Below are 19,740 nucleotides of genomic sequence, written 5' to 3' on the forward strand. Positions count from 1 at the left end.
AATATCACTGTAATAAAATCTTTGTATGTAAATCTTTATCCACACTTCTGAACATTTCCTTAACACAGATTCCTAGAAGGAGAATTATTAGATCAAAGGGTATGAATGTTTTAAAAAGACTCCTGGTACTTATTGCCAACCTGCTTTCTAGAAAGTTTGAATTGACTGACACTCCTAAATAGCCAGGAGTGATCCTGCCCAGTCTTAGCAAGAGCACCAACTCTGTTCTGTCATTGAAAACAAAACAAGAGGGGGTCCCGGGTAGTTCAGTCGGTTTAGCATCAGACTTTGGCTCAGGTTATGATCTCACGAATCATGAGTTCGAGCCCCATGTTGGGCTCTGTGAGGACAGCTCAGAGCCTGGAGCCTGCTTCAGATTCTGTGTCTCCTTCTCTCTCTGCCCCTCTCTTGTCCTCTCTCTCTCTCTCTCTCAAAAATAAATAAACATTACAAAAAGAAAAAAACCCAAATGAGAATGAACCACCCCCCCCCCCCAAGAACACATACAAACAACAACAAAAGCAACAAAAATATTGGTACAATCTGATGGGAGGAAAATGACATCTCTTATTCCTTAGCCAAGTAACACATGTTTCTTATAGAAAAAAAATAAATGAAGTAAAGTAAAACCATTTCTAATTCATCTTTCAGAGAGAGTTAACTGTCTAATTGTTTGAATTTTGTTTATGGTTAGAATGGTTGAACATTTGCATTTATTAGCCATTTAATTTCCTCTTTTATGGAGGAAATCTGATCCTTTATGTTTTTTTAAAATTTATTTATTTATTTTGAGACAGAGAGACAGAGAGACAGAGAAAATCTCAAGTAGGCTCTGTGCTATCAGTGTGTAGCCCAATGCAGGGCTCTATCCCATGGAACCCTGAAATCATGACCTGAGCTGAAATCAAGAGTTGGATGCTTAAGTGACTCAGTCACCCAGCCACATCCCCTTTATCCTTTTTTTATTAGATTTTTTTTTTTTAAGTAGGCTTCATGTGGACCCCAGTGTGAGGCTTGAACTCAAGCCTGAGCTGATATCAAGAGTTGGAGGCTTAACCAACTGAGCCACCCAGGTGCCCCTGGATTTGTTAATATTTAGCATATTAGTTTTTTGCTTTTTACCTTTAAATTTCCATTTAATAGAACCTTTTCCCTCAAATTATTGTTTTTGATATTTTTGGATACACAGATATTTAAAATTTTTAGATTGTAAATCTGTTGATGTTTTGCATTTGTGATTTATTGTTAATGCTTGTATGTTTAGAAAGATGAGATAAATAGTAATTGATCTAGCTTTCATACCTTTTAAATATTTTTTTAAAAACTTTAATTCTTTGATTCACATGGTGTTTGTTTTGCAGCACAGTATAAAGAAAAATCTTATCTGACATTTTTTTAATATAGCTAGGCAGTGTTTATGTAGTTAGAAAAAGAGAGACAGAATATTCCAGGTGAATTTAATTCAAGTTGGTACTCAACTACAGAATATTTTGGAGAACAGGGTAGTGGAAGATTACCCATCTTGCTGAAAGTTGGGCATATGAAGAAGAATTTAAGATAGGAACAATGCTTTAAAGACTAAATAGGGAATGTATTTAATACTGAGTTAAAAAGTTAAAATTTGTAGGAAGTAAGAACTTTGAGTGGCTGAATATGCTTGAAGTGAACTTTTAGTTAAGATCTTTTTGGCTGCAGGCAATAAAACATCCAACCCAAACATTTAGCTTAAGCAAAAAAAATAACTTTTTAAGAAGAAATTTTATGGACTTGTGCAATTGAAAAATCCAGAGGTAGTATTAGCTTTAAACATAAGTTGATCCAAGTATGTCATTGGGGAGTTTCTGTGTCTTGACCTTGCTTTCTTCCCTACTGGCTTTTTTTTTTTTTTTTTTTTAAGTAGGCTTCATAGGGGTGCCCGGGTGGCTTAGTCGGTTAAGCGTCCGACTTTTGCTCAGGTCATGATCTCACGGTTCGTGGGTTCGAGCCCCGCGTCGGGCTCTGTGCTGACTGCCAGCTCGGAGCCTGGAGCCCATTTCAGAGTCTGTGACTCCCTCTCTCTCTGACCCTCCCCTGCTCACGCTGTCTCTCCCTCTCTCTCTCTCTCCTAGAAATAAATAAAACATTAAAAAAAATTAAAAAAAAATAAAGTAGGCTTCATAAGCAGCTCTGAGACTGATGCGGAGCTTGAACTCTTGACCTGAGATCAAGATTTGAGCTGAGATCAGGAGTTGGTTGCTTAACTGACTGGGCCACCCAGGGCTCCCCTCTCCCCCACTAACCTTTTTAAAGGTTCTTTGTGTTGGTCCCAACCATCTCTAGTTTTATATCCTTTTCGATCCAAGTTTGGAAGAAAAGAATGCCTCTTCTATGAAATTCCCATATACATTCAGAAATTTTCCTGATTGGAACTTACTGGTTTACTTTGGCTGTAGGGAAAGTATGATGATGATTGGCTAGAGTGGGTCCTAAGCCTTCTCCAAATGAATTCATGTTGGTGAGGGAATTCAGCTCCTCTGTTTGGCCAGGTTTGGGTCATGTGCTCTCCTCCTGGGAGAATGGAATCTCACTGAGGTCATACAGACCATACAGTTGGGGAGGGCTGATTTCCCAAAGAAATTTCCAGCATATTAGAGAAATAGTAGCTATGGTAGTCAGCTGAGGCTAGGTTATGCTGCAGTGAGCAGCAGTCTGTGGCTTACTATAGACAGCCGTCACCAAATTCCTTCTCAGTCATGCAAAGTCTAGTGGGGGCTCAGTTGCCCTCCCTGTTCTAGCCCAGGTGTCTGCGTTGGGACCAGGCTGTTGTCAGAGCTTTGGACAGAGTAATAGAGCTGTCTCTCCATTTATTTGTACTAATAACTGTATAGTCTTACTGTCATCATCCATTAGGTACAAAAGGAATTCACTTTCTAAATTGGTACCCCATCTTATTTCTGCTTTGGGAAAGTACATAGGTCAAGGGCCCTTCTTCCATTTATACTTTAGAGTCTGCAGTTTAGACAGATTGTTTGTCTTTTTGTGAGTGTTTGGCATTCTTTCCTTTTGCCTTGTAATTCCTCGTATTTGTTCTCAGAACTTTTTTGAAATGGTTTTATGGGGCATTGAAATCCCTTTTTAGCTTCCCATGTTCCTCATGTATATTTTGAGTGATGACAAATTAAACATCTGAGCTTTTTGGTGATGATGTTCATGTGATGAATACACCTTGGGCTTTCACACAAGCCAGACATTCCTGGGCATCTTTTGGAGGTGTGCTGGTAGCGATTTTCCATCACAGCAGGGTTCCTTGATGGCTTCACATTTTCTTCTCAGGTTGTAGAAAGGGAGAGAGACTTTATTGCCAACACTTTGTAAACATGAACTTCTAATTAAAGCAGGCTGTTAGAACTTACCATGGAAAGATCATTTGTGAAAGTAGAGCCGTTGGTCACTCTGTAAATGATCCTGCGTTACTTACTTGCTATGGATGGTGCCGTGTGGTCAGTCATATTCAGAAAATAGCATCGTCTGCAGTGGCCCATTGATTATGTAAGGCCAGAAGATCTGTGGTGTTACATGCCAAAGAGCTTGGAACTACTAGCTTCTCCCTTTCCTGGGACTAGTTCTCATGAACTGTCTACCTTCACGTTTTTTTAAAAAAATGATACTGCCTTGTTTACTGTCCTCAAGTGTGTCTTAATTTGCAAAAGAAAGCCAAGGTGAATGTCTCATTGATTTTGGACAAAAGAAAACTAATAAAATGGAATCGTTGGTGCATCTTGACTATTTGGATTTTTAGTAGACTCAGCCATACCGAGGTTGTCAGTGGGACAGAAATACATGCGTGTGTTTACAAATTCATTCATTTAGTCATACGTTTGCCTTTTTTTTTTTTTTTAAATGTTTTATTTTAGTTTTGTGAGAGATAGAGATAGAGCATGAGCAGGGGAGGAGCAGAGAGAGAGGGAGACACAGAATCAGAAGCAGGCTCCAGGCTCTGAGTTGTCAGCACAGAGCCTGACGTGGGCCTCAAACTCATGAACTGTGAGATCATGACCTGAGCTGAAGTCAGATCCTCGACCACCTGAGCCACCCAGGCACCCCCATACGTTTGCTTTTGTTGGACATTCTGTGTGGGAATATAAAGGCTGAGCTTTAAGTTAGTGTGAAATGACAGCTTACCTAGTGGCCATGAATAGGCTTCAGGGGTGAACCTCCCTGGGATTTTCTGCAAAATCTGTATGTGCATTTTTCTGGGGAGAGGATTCTATAGCTTCTATTAGATCCTCAAAGGGATATAAGCCGTGAAGCTGTAATGAACCTTCTCAAATGCTCAGAACACCTGCTAGTGGCTAGCCTGGTCTCCTCATGGGAGCTGCCACCCACCCTGCGAAAGCAATACCTTTTGAATATTTCAGGTGGCCCCTTAGAATGAAAGTGGGTAACATGGGCCATTCCTAGCTACAAAGAAGTAAGAAGGGAAAGAGGAAGCCGTGTAGACTCTCTGATGAGCACCAAAGTGACATAGGATTATGTAGGGTAAAGTACACCCTTCTCAAATGCTTGTTGATTCCCGTAATCATGGGGAAGAGTTCAAATCTCAGCTCTGCCATTCGGAGTACTGTGTGTACTTCAGCAAACTACGTAATTTCTGTGCTCGCATATCCTCATATGTAAAATGGGGCTACTACAGTATTTGCTTCCTAAGATTGCTGTAAGGATTAAGTGATATGATAACATGTAAGGTTTAAGTGCTGTGATAGCATGTAGCATATAGTGGGTGCTCAATAAATATTAGCTCCTATAGTGGTGCTGAGAGGTTGTCCTCAGTAATGTAAAGAGCAGTCAGATATGGATGGTTTGAGTTTTGTGTGCATGTGTTAGATATTTGTACCTATTTACCAAAAAGTCCCCTGCTCTCAGCATTTGCCCACGTATGAGCCGTTTTGGTGTGCAAACATCATAAAAGTTGAAAGAATACAGTGATATATCCATTTAGGAGAATAGAGTGAATCTTGTCACAGAATGTTGCATGAAGAGGTTCTTGCCACGGAAGGACTAACTGAATATCACAATTCCGTTTTGTCTTTGGAAATCTATTGTGCAGTCTTTAGTCCTGATTTCATTGAGGATATGGTGGTTGAAGACCGATAGTCCGATATTTCACCTCTGTGATCAGCTCATCTGTCATCATTAGGCTCTAGGGGGCTACTCTCTGTCCATGCACCTTCTGATTCCTCTAATAATTGGGAGATGCCTCCCTCTGTAGTTTTATTCTTATTGTCATTGTGGGTAGAAAATGAAAAATTACGAATTCTTAACTGTGTTCCAGGAAAGTAAAAATAAAATGCAAAGATGTTATCTTCAGGCTTCTTTTGTAACTTGTTGAGAATGATGTGATACTTTGGGCAGTGCAGTAAGGAGACAGAAGAATGATGCTGTCGTGCTGGTTTATTTCATACTTGCACCGGTTGGTGGTGATCGGAGAACACATTCACACTAGAATGTTCAATGAGGAGAGCCCACAAAGTTATATATGCACTGTGAGGCCAACTGCATAAAACACATCCATGCAGTGATACTGCAGTCAGTGCATTAAATGCTAATAGTTTTTTTCTGGGTGAGGAGATGATGTGTGATATTTAAATTTAATTATCTAAATGTTTCTCCATCTTCTGAGATCTGTACCTAGCATATGTTCTTTTTTAAACCAAACAAATCTTTTTGTGATATTGAAACAAAGATTCTTCTTTTTTATTATTTTATTTTTGAGAAAGTCTGCACCTGTGCGCAAGTGGAGAGTGGGGCAAGGAGAGAGAGAGAGAATTCCAAGCAGGCTCCATGCTGCCAGTGCAGAGCCCAAAGTGGGGCTTGACCTCATGACCGTGAGATCATGATCTGGCTGAAATCAAGGGTTGGACACTCAACCAACTGAGTCACCCAGGCACCCCCAAAGATTCTCTTTAAATAAAGTTTTATTGAGATACTATTTTTAAAGTTTTCTTATTTATCTTGAGAAAGACAGAGTCAGTGCAAGTTGGGGAGGAGCAGAAAGAGAGAGGGAGAGGATCCCAAGCAGGCTCTGTGCTGTCAGTGCAGAGCCTGATGCAGGGCTCAAACTCACAAAACTGTGAGATTGTGACCTGAGCCAAAATCAAGAGTCAGATGCTTACCGACTGAGCCACCCAGATGCCTGAGATATTACTGACATACTGTACCATTCACCCACTTGAAGGTCTCCCATTTGGTGGCTTTCAGTATATTCACAACAGCCATCTGGCCATCACTCATCACCAACTGGAGAACATTTTCATCACCCCAAAAGGAGAATCTACACACATTAGCAGTCTCTCCATTTGACTTTCCTGTTCTAGATATTTCAGATAAATGGAATGACCTCATATGCAGTTCTTTATGACTGGCTTCTCATGCTTGTACTTTGGCTGATGCACTGAGGAATCCTACTAACCCTTATTGATCATATGGTATAATATACATTTTTTCCCTTTTTTTTTTTTTTTTTCTTACTTCTAGACTTGGTTCCTTCAATTATGAACAACTTGTTAAATCCGGATGCCATTTTCTCAAACAATGAGATGAGCCTGTCGGACATTGAAATCTACGGCTTTGATTATGATTATACGTTGGTGTTTTATTCAAAGCACCTCCACACGCTGATATTTAATGCTGCTCGGGATCTTCTCATCAATGAACACCGGGTAAGAGCATGGGGACGTTGTGGCCTCCCTCCTCCTTGACACTGAAGAACAGCTGTGAGCAGATCTGGCCCTGTACCTGGCACACAGACATCACTTAGTAAATTGTTGTTGGATGAATGAGTAGATTTTGTTCCATTCCGAATGACTCTATCTGGAAGACGGTTTTTTTTTTTTTAAACCACTGTTTTTGAGGTGTGACTGACATACAAAAGGCTGTACATACCTAATGTGTATAACCTGATGAGTTTGGGGATAAGTGTACACTTGTGAAGTCATCACCACCATCAAGGTCATAAACTATCTGTCACCTCCCAAAGTTTCCTCCTGCCCCCCTCATTATTATTATTATTATTTGTGCGTGCATGTGTGGTAAGAATACTTAACATATGATCTACCCTCTCAGCAGATGTTTTAGTAATACAGTGTTGTTTGCTATAGGTGCTGTGCTGTGTAATAGATCTCTAGTAGAGATCTATTGTTTATCTCACATCACTGGAACTTTGTACCAGAAAACAGTTGTGTGTGTGTGTGTGTGTGTGTGTGTGTGTGTGTGTTTAAACCTCTAGATGTGTCTTTAATGAAAGACTTTCAAGTTATGCGTTAGTGAAGATTGGAAGAGACTTTGTGCTCTCATTTCTCACTGAGTGGTGATGTAGTTTCTCTAAGAGCTGATGAACCAACAGCCTGCTGAGCTCTGGTTAGAAGAAATCCTTGAAACGATAGGCAGTGTTTTACCCTCATCATTGACTTGAGTTGTTCTGTTCTATTTATTTTAGTTTTTATTTTGTTTATTTATTTGAGAGACAGCGAGAGAGAGAGAGAGAGGGAGTGAGAAAGCACAGGTGGGGCAGAGAGAGAGAGAGAGAGAGAGAGAGAGAGAGAATTTGAAGCAGTCTCCGCAGTCAACACGGAGCCTGATGTGGAGGCCCAGTCCCGTGAACCATGAGATCATGACTTGAGCTGAAATCAAGAGCTGGATGTTCAACGAACTGAGCCACCCAGGCACCCCTGACTTGAGTTGTTCTTATGTAAAGAACATTTGAATGGCTTCTGATGTGTAGTGTTGTTGAGAACTTATAGTAAGGAAGGCAGAAAGAAACACACAGAACCCAACATGCTTTTCTGTAGTCCAGCTGAGTACCTATTTCAGGAGCCTGAATGAGAAGCATCCTCAGAGGTCACTTGGTCCTAGTGCCCTTTGAGAACTCCAGAATGCCCTGAGAAGTGCAGCTCAAGGGTCTGGCTCCGACCAGAGTGCATTACTGCAGGGGGGCACTTCTGATTTGAGGGGTTGAACAATTCTGCCTTCAGACAGCTTTCACCATTGATCTCTTCTCTTTTCATTTATTCCTTCACACTTCCTTCAGCCTCCACACCAGGCCCTGCAGTAGAAGCAGGGGGAGTGGGGATGAGTAGCACACAGGGACCAACATTGTAGTGGGGAGTCAGTCGTGTAAGCAGAGGAAATTATGCGGCCACTTGCTGGAGGCATCTCCATGCACCTGAACAAAGAGCTAGGGATGTGTAGAGGAGGTTGAAGCAACTTTCTGTGCTTGAGAGAATTGGGAAAACAACAAAGAAGGTGATACTTCCAGGGAGTCTGGAACGCATTTGTCAGCAGAGGTGGGCTAGGGGTGGGCAGACTGGTAGGTGTGTGAAATCCAGAACTAATGTTTAATACCTGATTTATCTGCTAGGATAGTGTTTAGTCTACTGGGCTACATGTTTTATAGTCCAGCTGTTATGCTGTCCAAGATGTCTCTCCCAGGCTGATCATTCTTAGTTTTTTCAACGATTCTCATTTGGCCTCCTTTCTGGTCTTTTATCATCTGAGTTACCCTTCTTTGTGTGTGCTCTGGTTTATCCCCCTCACATGTGAGTCCCCAAACTGAAGGTATTACTGCAGGTGGGGTCTGACTAGTATGGAACAGAGGGAGACCATCACCTTCCTGGTTCTGGATACCATACCTTTATTAATGCTATCAAAGTTTCCATTAGTTTTTGATCCTGACCATTTGAGGCAATATATTTCCTGATCCCCTCAGCTTTTGGTTATCAGTGGATTTAATAAGCAAGTCATTTTCTCCTTATTCAAATGAAGAAATGGCATTTGTCAAAAATAACCTTCCCTTCTGCCACTAAGCCAACAGCCAGCTTTCTTTAGTTGTGGCCACTTTACCACACGTAAACCCATCTAGCCACTTGCCATCCAGCTGCATTTGCCCATCTGTTCAGGAAACTCTCTTCTGTCTAACTTGCAGACGTTTCCCTTGACAGTAAGGATGAAAGTAGAGTACGAACAAGGGAGAGAGGCAAACCATGAGAGACTCTTGAATGCTGACAAAAACTGAGGACTGATGGATGTGGGGGGGAGGGGGGGAGGAAAAGAGGAAGAAACATATGGGGATGAGCACTGAGTGTTATGTGGAAACTAATTTGACAATAAACTATTTGTAAAAAAAAAAAAAAAAAAAGAAAGTAGAGTACGAACTAGGGGGTCCTGTCCTTGCTGCCCTGTCTGCCAACCTGCACCATTTTTCCACCACCCCATGGGGAGGTTGAACTGAAGGGGTGTGGCATTGCTGAAGGCGTTCTAGACCTAGGTCATCTGTGGCATTTGCTGTGACTTTGATATTCACTTATAAAATAATGGTCATTCTATTAACAGTCTCTGTGGATTTTCTGCTTGGTGCTAGAAGCACAGGTTCTAGTGCCTGACTGCTGGTGTTCAGATCCTGACACTCACCACTTCTCAAGTAAATCTTGAGAAACTCACCTAATTTCTCTGAGCCTCCATTTCCTCCTCTGTGAAATGGATACAGTAACAGAACTCTCCTCACAATGTCATTGTTGTAATGAGTTAATATATATATAAAGTGCCTGGCCCATAGAAAACACTCAATAAATGTTATCTATTACTACTGTTCTTTTTTTTTTTTAAGTTTATTTATTTTGAGAGAGAGAGAGAGCGCGCACAAGAGAGCGCACAAGTGGGGAAGAGCAGAGAGAGAGAGAGTTCCAAGAAGGCCCTTTGTTGTCAGTGCAGAGCCTAATGTGGGGCTTGAACTCATGACCTGACCCAAGCTAAAATCAAGGTCAGATGCTTAACTGACTGAGCCACACAGGTGGCCCACTACTGTTATTTCTAATATGTGTGACAACCATGCAAATAGATATTGTCTCTGTTTTACAGGTGAGGAAACTGAGACTAATGGAGATGAGTTCGTAGTTCAAAGCCTCGAGATCAGGAGACAAAACCAGAATTTGAACTTAGATTCTGTTTCCAAGACATAAATATTTATTCCATGTTGTTCCTTATGAGATTAATAACACACCTTTCATTTCCATCCTGTTGTTCACATGGAAATAAAATATTCATGATGATAAAAAATTTATGAAGATAAAAAATGTATGAAATTTAGGAAAAAAGGGAGATACAATAGGTGGGGGGAAAAGGTGCAATCATGATTATAAAAGCTTCTGGATTTAAGATCACGGAGTTTCATTCCCATTATGTCTGTTGTTTGGATAAAAGAAATAAGTCATAACACTAATTATGTCAGGCATATTAATAGAGTCAATTATGCTTATGCAGATTTTTCTCTTGCTCTGATTAAACAAAATAATTCTTCCAAGAGGCATTTAATTTGGTGCCATTTTTCCTGCCAAAGACTAAATGTACTTGTAGAGATGGAAAGACATCTGCTTTTGAGATGCACAGTAATAGAACAGTAAGTTTGCAATTTAGCATCTTCCCAAAAAGCAAATGTAAAAGTTCTAGTCCCTTAATTATGCTTTTTTTAAAAAAGAAAAACAAGTTTTCATAAAAATAGAACAAAATCTAGGGTAATGACTCTGTCTGTATTTTCCTTTCATGGGCCCACTAAGGAATAGAAATAGAGTAATAAGAGTTCTTGACTTCATCTTCCAGATCCACACCCCTCCTCAATGTTCCCTGTCATCATCAGGCACTGATGAATAGTCACCTTTTTTTTTCAAATCTAGAGCCTAACATCAGCCATGACCCCTCACATTCTCCTGTGTTTCACTCAGTGAATGCTATGGGTTCTCACTTTCTCTTTTTTATATATTTGTTAAAATTTTTTTTTAATGTTTATTTATTTTTGAGAGAGAGAGAGAGAGAGAGAGATCACAAGCAGGGGAGAAGCACTGAGAGAAGGAGATGGAGAATCCAAGGCAGGCTCCCGGCTCTGAGCTGTCAGCACAGATCCCAGTGTGGGGCTGGAACTCACAAGCTGTGAAATTAGGACCTGAGCTGGCACTGGACGCTAAGCAACTGAGCCACCCAGGCGCTCCCTCTTGTTTTTTAAAAAATAAACTGTTAATTTGAGGAGAGTCTTAGGTTTACAGACAAGTTGCAGAGATAATACTGAGAATTCCTGTGTCTACACATGCCTGGTTTCCTCTTGATCACAGTTTACTGTGGTACATTTCTTACAGCTGAAGAACCACATTCATATGTTGTTATTAACTGAAGTCCATACTGGATTCAGATTCTCTTTGTTTTTACCTGACGTTCTTTCCCTGTTCCAGGGTCCCATCCAGGATGCCACATTACATTTACTTGTCATGGTTCCTTAGGCTCTGCTTTGACAATTTCTCACAATTCCCTGGTTTGTGATGACCTTGACAGTTTTGAAGAGTACTAGTAGGGTATATTTTAGGATGCCTTCTCCTGGGATTTGTCTGCCATTTTTTTTTCCCCATAATTAGACTGAGGTGGTGGGTTCTGGGAGAGGAAAATCACAGAGGTAAAGTGTCATTCTCACCCCATCATATCAAGGGTACAAGCTGTCTACATGACTCACTGCCCATGATGTTGGCCTTGATCATGTGGCCGAGGTGTGTTTATAGGGTCTCTGCACCACAAAGTTACTCCTCCCTTTTCCATGCTCTGCTCTTTGGGAGGTCACTCTGTGCAGCCATGAGCTCTCTTTTCACTCTTTCAAAAGATACTCATTCAAAACATGTTCTAACTCTATCCCATTCTCCCCCACTGCCACCACCCTGGGCCAGGCCACCATCACCCACTGACCATATCACTCCTGGACCCAACCCCCCCTGAAGCTCTCCCAGCATACTTTGAATGACAGAGAAGGCCTTCCGGTGCTCCCAGGCCCCCACTTCCCTCCCCACCTGTTCTCACACCAGAGTTCTCATTGCTCCTTGAACTACCAGGGCCTTTGCACCTGCTCTTCTTCTGCTTTGGAATTTCCCTCCCAGCCCCAGGTGGTGCAAGGCCTTGCTCCTCCTCTTTTTATTCTCTTCTTCAGCTCCCTGAGCCCTTGTAGTGCATTTGCTCTGTGGTACTTCTCACCACGGGGCCATTCTGCTGCGTATTTGTATATGTCTGCCTCCCCACGATAGAATGTAAACATAGGGCAGTGACTGTCCAATCTGTTCTGTCTATTCGCTGCTGCTGTATTCCCAGGCCCTGGCATAAAGTACCTGCTCAGTAAGCACGTGACCTATTTATTGAGATACACAGTGAGATGAGAGTGTTGTGCCCGGTGTGGAATTACCGCTCAGATGTGGATGGATTTGCACTTGCTTCCCATTTTGTTAAGACTTTAGAGGACTTTATTTTCATGCCCTTCTAACCTGCCACTAACTAAACTCATCTTTTAGGCTCCTGAAACATTCGAACAGAGACCTCTGGAAAACGTGTATTTACAGGCATCTGGACCTGAGGAACTCACAGGTTGTGATGTAGAGGTTGTTAGTTGTGTCGAGAACTCTGTGATTAGCTAGAAAGGGGGCGCATGGCCAAGCTGCAGACCTGGAGGAAGGACGTGCACATTCCTGGGTATCCAGAGTGGGTACTTCTGGGTATTAACTGTGCTTGAAGCTGTAAGGGACATTTCTTTCTTTCTTTTTTTTTTTTTTTTTACAAATAGTTTATTGTCAAATTAGTTTCCACATAACACCCAGTGCTCATCCCCACAAGTGTCCTCCTCCATCCCCTCCTCCCCCCACATCCATCAGTCCTCAGTTTTTGTCAGCATTCAAGAGTCTCTCATGGTTTGCCTCTCTCCCTTTCCCCCACCATTTCCCCCCTTCTTCTCCCCCTTATTCCTCAGCTAAGTTCCTCCTAATCCTCCTATATGTGCAAACATATGATATTTGTCCTTCTCTGCCTGACTTATTTCGCTCAGCATAACACCCTCAAGGTCCATCCATGTTGCTACACATGGCCAGATTTCATTGTTTCTCATTGCCATGTAGTATTCCATGGTATAGATAAACCACATCTTCTTGATCCATTCATCTGTTGATGGACACTTAGACTCTTTCCATGTTTTAGCTATTGTGGAGAGTGCTGCTATGAACATTGGGGTACATGTGCTCGTAAGGGACATTTCTGGAGCATCTTGCTCTTCCTTTGTCCCCATGTGCCAGACTGCTCAGATGACCCTTGGAATTAGAACCAATCCAGGTACTGAAGGAAACCTGACAGGGTTAATAAAAATCCCCAGTGCAGGTCTTTTATCTTTTTTTTTTTTTTTTTTAATATTTTTATTTATTTCTAGGAGAGAGAGAGAGACAGCGTGAGCAGGGGAGGGTCAGAGAGAGACGGAGTCACAGACTGAAACAGGCTCCAGGCTCTGAGCTGGCAGTCAGCACAGAGCCCGACGCGGGGCTCGAACCCACGAACCGCGAGATCATGACCTAAGCGAAAGTCAGACGCTTAACCGACTAAGCCACCCAGGCGCCCCTGGTCTTTTATCTTTTTATACCCTTTGTTCTGCTTTTAGAGACACAAGTAATCTTCATGACACATTGAATGAGTCATGTTTTTCAGGCTGGTGGAAAGTTTCTCAACTCTGAAGAGTCCAGGGAATCTAGTCCTAGGCCACTGGAGGGAAGCGTACTTCCTGGTGAAGAGTCTAGAAGAATACAGTCCTAGGCCACTGGAAGGGAAGGGCAACGCCCTGGCTGAGGGGAGCAGTTCTGGCTTCCTGGACGGGACATTCCTGGTGACGGTTATTCCCAGAGACGCGGCAAGCTCGTCTGTGTGCGCGCACACAGGCCCGGGCGCGTGTGTGAGTTGGAAGGAGGCCCGCCATGCGGACATCTTTGACTTTATCGGGTGGCGGGGAATTACAATTTAGGGGCACGAGTGGGGCAGAGAAATCACCCCAGTCCGTTTCATTTTCTGTACAAAGGGGGCCTGGAGGGGTTACGACTTGCCTGAAGTCCTCTGGGAAGTAGCAGAGGCTAGAAGGGTGGGTGTGAAAGCCGAGGCCTCCCAATTCCTAGTCCAGCAGAGCCACTCCGTTTCATTGCACACCTGCTAGGGCTGCGTGCCAGAGACTGCCTGCCGCCCCTCATGTAGCCCCCCCTCCCCCCGCTTTGTTTTCTAATTAAATATGAAGTTTTAAAAATATTTTACTTTTACTATACCTGATGTGGGGCTTGAACTCCCAAGCCCGAGTTCAAGAGCTGCATGCTCTACTGCCGGGGCCAGCCGCCCCCTCGCCCCCACGCCCCACGCATCCTTTGTTTTATCCTCCCTGCTTCACCTGCGGTAGGACTCCTGGTGGCCTTACCCCGGAGATGAGAACCCGACACAGCGAGACAGACTTGCCAGCGTCACCCAGCTAGCACACAGTAGGACTGGGATTCGATCCTGGTCCCGCAGCGCTGGGGTCTGGGTTCCTTGTGACGATAGTGGCCCATGAGTCCCTTTTAGCCGCCTCTGCCATAGTCTCTGGTCACTGCGTGTCTATCAGGGGTGGCTCTGGCACCCACGAGTGGGTGCGTGGCCGTGTCACACTGGGCTGTGTCCTGCTCGGGGGTCTGGATAGACCTTGTTAGAGAAGGAGCTGCTGCAGCCTCCAACGGTCGGGGCGCAGAGGGCGCATGTTCTGTCACGTTTCTGTACGGTCAGTGCGGTGTGCACATAGCGCGTGCTGCGTCTCTCACTCCCACGCGGTCCGTGTGCAGAGAGCATGCGCGCTGTCTCATTCCCGCGCGGTCCGTGTGCAGAGAGCATGCGCGCTGTCTCATTCCCGCGCGGTCCGTGTGCAGAGAGCATGCGCGCTGTCTCATTCCCGCGCGGTCCGTATGCAGAGAGCATGCGCGCTGTCTCATTCCCGCGCGGTCCGTAAGAAGAGAGCATGCGCGCTGTCTCATTCCCGCGCGGTCCGTGCGTGGAGAACGCAGGCTCTGTCTCACTCGCGCGTCGTCCGTGCGCAGGGAGCGCACGCTTTGTCTCGCTCCTGCACCACGAGCCCTCCCTGCCTTCCTTACCGTGAGCCCCCTGAGCAAACTCACAGGACAGGCATCTCCTGTGGCGGCTCAGAGTTTGTCAGAGTTGATTACAGGGGATTGAAGTGGGCATGAGTGTGACACGGAGCTGGGTTCGAGTCCTGGCTCAGCCGCTGTCTATGTGAGCCTGCGCAGTTCACTTGACTCTACTTCTCAGATTATTCAACATACGGACCTGAGATGCTCCACCTCCTCCGTGCTGGTGGAGTGAGGAGTACCTAGAATAAAGTCACAGAACGGCCCAGAACAGCGTGTGGCATGTGGCTCAGTGAAAAGGCACCTCTCGCAGGAATGTTGAAATATCTCCTCCGTGTCCTACCCCTTCCTCCTCCCTCCGAAGTTCAGGAGGAGATTCCAGAGATCTCGGGCGGTCCCACGGCCTCACTCAGGAGGCTGGACCTCGGCGCCGTGTGGTGGGGCCCGGGGATGTGTGTACAGGGTGTGTTAGTAAAGACGCGGAACTGTACAGACTGTTCAGAAGTCTTGGAAATGCCCCTGAGTGGAAATAGCATCTGGTGATTTCTTGGCACGAGTGGCAGGCAACAGATAAATGAGCTCAGATGTGACATTTGAGTCAGCACTTTGAGCCGCCTGAACTCTTGCTGCGTGCGGTTCAGCCTGGTGGGAGCAGGACGCGTCCTCGCACAAATGTGGCCCTGGTCATGGTAAGTTAGTCCAGTCCTGCGAGGAGGTTCCTGTGCACCTTGATAGCTGTCTAGGTGTTTAGTAAGCAGTTGACATCGTGATTGGAAGACCCTGGTGACATAGCCTCTCTAGGCTCAGGAGTACTCTTTTGTCCCGCAAGACTGTACTCCAAGGGTGGAGGGGAGTCGGGAGGGCAGGCAAAAAGGCCTAAGCCTGACTCCCCGTCCCACCATACCCCAACTGTGTGGCCAGGCCACATCATTTCATTCAGTGCCCTGGTGCCCCATCTGTAAAATGGGAATGGTAGGGCCTGTGTGCGGTAGCGGCAGACACCTCGCTCGGAACATTGGTGCTATCCTTGGGGTAACTGGTGTTCTAATTCTGAGATTTGGGGAGGGGGAGAAGGACTTGGATGCCTAATCCAGTAGATAAGAATGGAGCTGGGATTTTTGCAGCGTTTGAGGAATGGTTTAAGAATAGGAAATGCCAGGGAAACCTAGCTGCCTCTAGATATTGTGCATGTTCGCAGGGTTCGGGCAGGATCTGGGTACCACATGCCGAGAAGCAGGGCCCTCTTGGCCTTAGTGGGTGGAAGACTGTACCTGATAATGGTGGGGCCTTTCCAGCCCATGGAGGGTGAGCAGCGGCTGACAGTCTGGATGAGGAAAACAATGAATGCTATGTGGGGGGCCCCTGTCCGCCTTTGAAATGTTTTCCAGTTGGGTCTCTATATGGAACCTGGTAGTGGGGCCATGCAGGGAGCTGATACACTGAGGTGCTCAAATATGAGCTGAATGGATGGTTGGTAACCTGTTGGGAAAAGTGTTTCTAACAGAGGGGACTGTTCATCAGCAGCCTTCATACAATAGGAGGAAGTGAAGCCTTGGAGGTAGAGGCAGATGTGTTTCCGGGGTCTTAGGGATATAGGAGTCTGAGGCATAGGGAAGGGATGGCAGGGGGAGTTAAGATGAGAGAAACTGGGGCAGGGGTGAGGCTTTACCTGTGCTTGGGCAGATAAACAGGAGTGGGGTGGAGGGAGGACTCTGTGGCCAAGAGGAACTTGGTCTGGAAACAGAGGGCTAAGCTATGTTCTGTCCTGATCCTGTCTTCCCACCAAAGTGCATCAGCCACATCAGCTTTTGTACAGGGACCAGATGTGGACACTGTCTTGAACTTAGTACTTTGTTAGCTAAAAAATGCTTCCTTTCATTTTTTCCTCTTAGTATCCAGTGGAAATCAGGAAGTATGAGTATGACCCAAATTTTGCAATTCGTGGACTTCATTATGACGTGCAGCGGGTAGGTTTCATCCTCATGTTCTTTTACAGTTTGATAGTGTTTGGGAATAACATGCACTCTTGGTGCTTTTCTTTGCTGATTTTCAGTTATATTCTTTGGGGCTGCCGAACCGAATTATTAAAAAACCCATCTTTTTCAGAAGTCTTTTTCAGAAGATTGTGTATTAGAAAAAAATGAGTGAATGCATTTAGCCATTTGGAAGATACTGTTTATTTCTAGAAGGAAGAGTCAGCTGTCATACTGTTTTTGCAGATTTTTTAGTCATTTCCGTGACAGGCTGCACAGTGCTTTCATCAGCAAGCAGACCTGTCAGAAACACTCAGTGTGCTTCCTTGTCCTGTCAGCCTGGCGTCTAGAGGATTCTTACTGATCCCCTACAGTTCTCATTAAATATACTGTGTGTCTGGTTATTCACCTGTGCATGTGTTTATGTTTTTGAAGGCAGTTTTGATGAAGATCGATGCTTTTCATTACATCCAGTTGGGAACCGTCTACAGGTAAGAGTCAGAGGAGGTAAATTTAATTCACCCAAGGTAACCAAGTGGCTTTGGGGTTCAAGACGCACTGACTGCTTAGCGATGAAGAGGGTTGCAGTGTGTGTATTTGTGATTCATTCACTCATTCCTTCAAGAACATTTATTGGCACTAACTATCATCTCAGGCCCGGAGGGTTTGGCTTACAAGGATGCCCCAAGGAGCCTGGAGCGTAAGTTGGAAGCCACATAAATAAACCAGTGACTGCAGTCCAGAGTGACCAAGGCGATGAAGGACTGATAGACATGTGCTTAGACTCTGAGGGGGTGTTTTGGGGACTCTGCGGGAGGACGGGCTCTCTTGAGGTGCCTGTCTGCCAGCTGAGGGAGGGTCCTGGAGTATGGGTTTGCGGGGGAGGGATGCCGGGGTTAGGCAGCGGGTCTTTGTTCCCACCACGGCTGTTGAGTAGTTTGGATATGAAGACATTTCTCCCCATTTATTGGAATTAGTAGAAGCACTTAACTCAGTTTCAAATCTTTGTAACTGAAAATGAAGGATTTTGCCTTTCTAATTCTTGAATTTAGGGAGGATTTAGGAGTGTGGTTATTGTACCTTAAAAAAAGAGGTGTGCATATCAGATTTTTCTTTCACAAACTCTTTATTTTTTTAACAAATTTTTTAATGTTTATTGGTTTTTGAGAAAGAGCAAAAGTGAGCACAGGGGAGGAGCAGAGAGAGAGGGAGACATAGAATACAAAGCAGGCTCCAGGCTCTGAGCTGTCAGCACGGAGCCCAATGCGGGGCTCAAACTCATGAACCACGAGATCGTGACCTGAGCCGAAGTCAGTCGCTTAACCCACTGAGCCACCCAGGCACCCCACAAACTCTCTAATTAAAGTTAACATTTTTTTTTTAATCCAAGTTAAATATGTTCACAGAATCTGGGCTGAAAGCGTCATGGTGGACAGCCCTAGCCCTCTGTCCCCACTTACTCCCCAACTCCTTTACACTCTTGATTTTTGTGTGTGTGTGTTTTTCTTCCTATTTCTAAATAATGTGCTTATTTTCCATATTTCTGTTTCCTAACTTATTAACTCTGGACATCATCTCTGCCACGGGACAGCACTTGGTGTGCGTACATGCACTATTTCTGCCTCATTCCTAGAGCCTCATGACAATCCGTGTCTGCTTGTTTCTCCAGCATTGGTCAGTGTTTGCATTATGACTCTGCACATCTTACTCCTTCTTACGCCAGGTCATGCACCGTGACCCCTCTCTTCTTGAACAGTGCTTGCCTTTTCTTAGATTTAATAATAACATCATTTTTTATTTGCCTCATTTTCTGTAGCGGTGTCCCTAGCTTTTTCTAAATGCTCCGTCACAGATATCATCCATGTGTTTATTTCGCAACAATTCAACAAATGTTTTAGATAACCTGTTAGTTACTTTTTTTTTTTTTTAATTTGACTACCCTCCTTCTCTGATCGCTCATCCTGGGGCTTGCGTTTGCCTCTCTCCCCATTCCCTGGTTCCCTTCTCTTCCTCTCTCTGGCTTTACTCCCTCGTCTTGCTGGAGCACATCCCGTAGTAGCGCCCGGTGCCTCACGGGGCTGAGCCTCCCTGGGTAGCCACGGTGGTTATTCAGTTCCTCTCGGGGCCTGTTCTTCTCAGGCTGGGTCAGGAGCCTCCTTGTCTGCTCTTTGTCTTACACAAACATGTTGACATGTCTTGTCTCCTGTCTTTGCTCTCATTTCCTTTCACTTTTTGAGTAGTTTGTTCTTTTATTATCATCTTAATGGCGTTCCGGGACAGAGAAGAGCCGGTGGTGTTTATGAGAATACCAACAGGTAATAATACTAGCCACTAGGAAACATAAAGTCTTGCTTCAGCACACACACTGCCACAGGGCTTTATTTCACTTAACTCATTTGATCCTCAGAATAACCTTGTGAGGTCTGCACTAGTGTTAATCATGGAGGCCTTAAGTAACTTGCCCAAGGCTACACAGAAGTAGGATTCAGACCCAGGCCGTTTGGCTCTGGAGCCTGTGGCTTGGCCTGTGTCGGCATGACCTCTGTGAATGGATTAGGTTAACTAGAAATCCTTCACCAAATCTTTTTTTTTTTTTCTTTTTTAATCATTTATTTTTGAGAGAGATAGAGCGTGAGTGGGAGAGGGCCAGAGGGAGAGGAGGACACAGAATCTGAAGCAGGCTCCAGGCTCTGAGCCCGACATGGGGCTCGAACTCATCCCTTGTGAGATCATGACTTGAGCCAAAGTTGGACGCTTAACCGACTGAGCCACCAAGGCGCCCCTCACCAAATCTTTTGAAT

The 19,740-nt window shown here is 44.5% G+C and overlaps 1 protein-coding gene across 1 annotated transcript in view; it reads left to right on the plus strand.

Annotated features, from left to right (window-relative positions):
* The window catches only part of NT5DC3 (5'-nucleotidase domain containing 3), a 63,209-nt gene that overhangs the window by 15,143 nt on the left and 28,326 nt on the right, over nt 1–19,740 (plus strand). The window contains exons 2-4 of the mRNA XM_039252907.1: nt 6,514–6,698; nt 16,859–16,933; nt 17,375–17,430. Coding sequence (XP_039108838.1) covers nt 6,514–6,698; nt 16,859–16,933; nt 17,375–17,430 — 316 coding nt within the window. The remainder of the gene's footprint in view (nt 1–6,513; nt 6,699–16,858; nt 16,934–17,374; nt 17,431–19,740) is intronic.

Source organism: Hyaena hyaena, unplaced genomic scaffold (genome assembly GCF_003009895.1).
Source record: "Hyaena hyaena isolate Hyena2069 unplaced genomic scaffold, ASM300989v1 scaffold_432, whole genome shotgun sequence".
NCBI classification, from domain to species: Eukaryota; Metazoa; Chordata; class Mammalia; order Carnivora; family Hyaenidae; genus Hyaena; species Hyaena hyaena.